Source organism: Solanum pennellii, chromosome 4 (genome assembly GCF_001406875.1).
Source record: "Solanum pennellii chromosome 4, SPENNV200".
Classification (NCBI taxonomy): Eukaryota; Viridiplantae; Streptophyta; class Magnoliopsida; order Solanales; family Solanaceae; genus Solanum; species Solanum pennellii.
In genome coordinates, this window is record NC_028640.1 from 74,560,890 (window position 1) to 74,564,078 (window position 3,189).

Here is a 3,189-nt window from a genome sequence, read left to right on the forward strand (position 1 = left end):
AGTAGACATTTTTTATAAGCATAATGAAAAGAAAAAAATATTAAGAATTAAATTAAAGTAACAGTAAAATAGAGTAATAATAAAATAGATATGACAATAACTCACAAAAGAAAAGAAAGTGAAGTAATAACAAAATAAGTTAATGATAATAACAATAACTTAAGAGATGTTTCTAGAACTATTTAATTTTTTTGTTATCATTATTGATAAATTTTTATTATCCTGAAATTAAATTTTTGTCCTTGATCATTATTCACTTTATATATAGAAAGAGGTTTCTAGAATTATTAATTATCTTTCTTAATAAAATTTTGTTAGCGTAAAATTACATTTTTGCCCTTGGTCGTCCTCCCACCTCACTCTTCTATATAATAGAAATTTACTGAAAATATAATGTAAATCTAGAATTATTTGATTGTAAAAATATTGAAGAAATAAATATATGAAAGTAAATAACTATTGTTAAAATTTTATTTTAATCAATTAGACCTCAGCGATTATTCCCTTTGATTCCGATGGTTTCTCTTTTTTCTCCCTGTTCCGTTTAAAATTTTCTTTGCTTTATTAGTTACTTTGAAGATATTTTATTTCTATGACTTAAACAATTATTGTCAATGTGCATAGTCAATATCATGAATCACGACACTTTAGTTTATTGTCTACGACTTTTAGCCTCCATTTCTTTACAAATAAAGATAGAGCGGGATGACAACAATTTGTATTGTATATCAGATTCCAGCTGCTTTCACAAACGGAGGAGCGACTATGGATATTTTTTTGATTGTTGTCATGGTAGCTAGTTCCTCCGTTTTTTTCTTCTTTCTTTGCAAACATGCTTTCTCAGCTAAAGTACATAGTAAAAGTAGGAGAGTACCTGGAGCTGGCGGAGCATGGCCTATTATCGGCCATCTCCACCTTTTGAGTGGATCCGAAACAGATCAATTACCTCACAAAATCATGGGGCGCATGGCAGATAAGTACGGGCCAATTTTCGGAATGAAGCTTGGAGTTCATCAGGTTGTAGTTGTGAGCGATCCCAAATTAGCCAAAGAGTGTTTCACAACGAACGATTTAGCCCTAGCAGGTCGCCCTAAATCAATGGCTTCAGAGATTATAGGTTACAAACACGCTATGTTTGCACTTTCTGCTTACGGTCCTTACTGGAGAGAAACAAGGAAGATTGCCACAATTGAACTTTTCTCCGCTCGACGAATCGAGATGCTCAAACACATCAGAGAATTTGAGGTAAAACCATCTGTTAAAGAGATGTATAATAATTGGGGGAAGAAAAATTTAAATGGTTTTGTGAAGATGGAGATGAAGGAATGGATTGGGGATTTAGTTATGAACACTATGGGGAAAATATTATTTGGAAAAGGGCGAAGGATTAATGAGGACGAAGGAATTAATAAGGCTCACAAAGCAATTCGAAGATTTTTCGAATTGTTAGGAGCTTTTGTTGTGGCTGATTTTTTACCTTATTTAAGATGGCTCGATATAGGAGGCCATGAGAAAGCGATGAAGGAGGTTTCTAAAGAAATGGACTCTGTTGTTGAAGAATGGTTAACAGAGCACAAAAGGAAGAGAGGAATTATTAAATCTGGTGAAGAAGAAGATTTCATGGATGTAATGCTTTCCATTTGTGAAGACAGAGATCTGCCTGGATTTGATGCCGATACTGCTATAAAAGCTAATTGCATGGTACGTTTGTTCATTATCTGCTAAAAGCTACTATTTCAAAGCAGATGACTGAATATATATATATGTTGAATTTGTCAGGGTCTACTATCGGCAGGTACAGACACCACCATCGTAACTTTAACATGGGCTTTAAGTTTACTCTTGAACAACTACGAAGCACTAAAAAAGGCTCAAGATGAGCTAGACGCTCATGTTGGCAAGAATAGATGGGTCCAAGAATCGGATATCAAGAACTTGGTTTATCTTCAAGCTATTGTCAAAGAAGTATTACGTTTATATCCAGCTGGACCGCTCTCTGTACCACACGAGTCAATGGAGGATTGTGTTATTGGGGGATACGATATACCAAAAGGGACTCGCTTATTAGTGAACTTATGGAAGATTCAGCACGATCCTAATATATGGGCAAATCCTCACGAGTTTAAACCAGAGAGGTTCCTGACGACCCACAATGATGTGGATGTAAAGGGCAATCACTTTGAGTTGATACCATTTGGTAGTGGAAGAAGAATGTGCCCTGGAATATCTTTGGCCCTTCAAGTGGTGCCCTTTGTAATAGCAGTGTTGCTGCAGGGGTTTGACATGAAGAGGCCTTCAGATGAAGCAATTGATATGAGTGAGAGCTCTGGATTGACAGTGCTCAAAGCTTCTCCACTCCAAGTTCTCCTTGCTCCGCGCTTAGCTTCCGTTCTTTATGAATAAAATGATGAAAAAAATTTGTGCCTCATGAGTCATGCCACTGTTGTACACTACATATTGTAGTGCAAATAATAACAGAACTTCATAATTCCTACATTTGAAATGTGATTCTAAAAGTATTTTTGGAGCCCTTATTCAATTTATAGCTGTGATATTAGGCCTATATATTACCTTCTCAAACCATTGTTTCATTTTATTCATCTTTTCCTACAAATACCTTTCGTACGTTGTATTGATAGACATTTTCACTTCAAATTTTAGAATGTGTCTAAACATTTGTATGCTATGATTAGATAGTAATTCAAGTACGACTATTTTCTCCATTTCTCTCCAATATGGGCCTTCCCCCAAAACGGCATAGTTATAGGCCAAGCGCTCTACTGCCAACGGCTTAGGACTTGCCAAGGCCTTAAGCAATCTTGGGCTATTTTCCTATCGTTCACCACCAAAACTTGATGGGCTCCAAATTTTACTGTGAAAATTGGCCCATATTTGTCTGCCATGAGCCTCAAATGTTTTCTGAGGCAGATTAGATCCACTGAAAAGAGGAAGATGGCCGATTACAGGCCAGGATCCAGCAACTTTAGGGGGTGTCCTGCTGTTAATGTTGCCTTTTTTGTTACTAAAATTCTCAAAAAGTACGTAAATGAAATAGAGAAAAATAATAAATGTAGCAACATAAGTAATGGCAACTAGCAAAAAAAAAAAAAAACATGGCTTAAGGAAATTAGAGGGAGAATACTTAATAAGATGACTGATTAATTATGATCAAGATTATGTATATATATA

At 35.4% G+C, this 3,189-nt stretch overlaps 1 protein-coding gene across 1 annotated transcript; it reads left to right on the top strand.

Annotated features, from left to right (window-relative positions):
* Window positions 1–705: 705 nt before the first annotated feature.
* LOC107016136 (cytochrome P450 CYP82D47-like) lies at window positions 706–2,552 on the top strand. Its single transcript, XM_015216624.2, has 2 exons — window positions 706–1,701; window positions 1,780–2,552. The coding sequence occupies exons 1-2, from the start codon at window positions 706–708 to the stop codon at window positions 2,401–2,403; spliced, it is 1,620 nt and encodes a 539-aa protein (XP_015072110.1). The 3' UTR covers window positions 2,404–2,552.
* The last annotated feature ends 637 nt before the right edge of the window (window positions 2,553–3,189 follow it).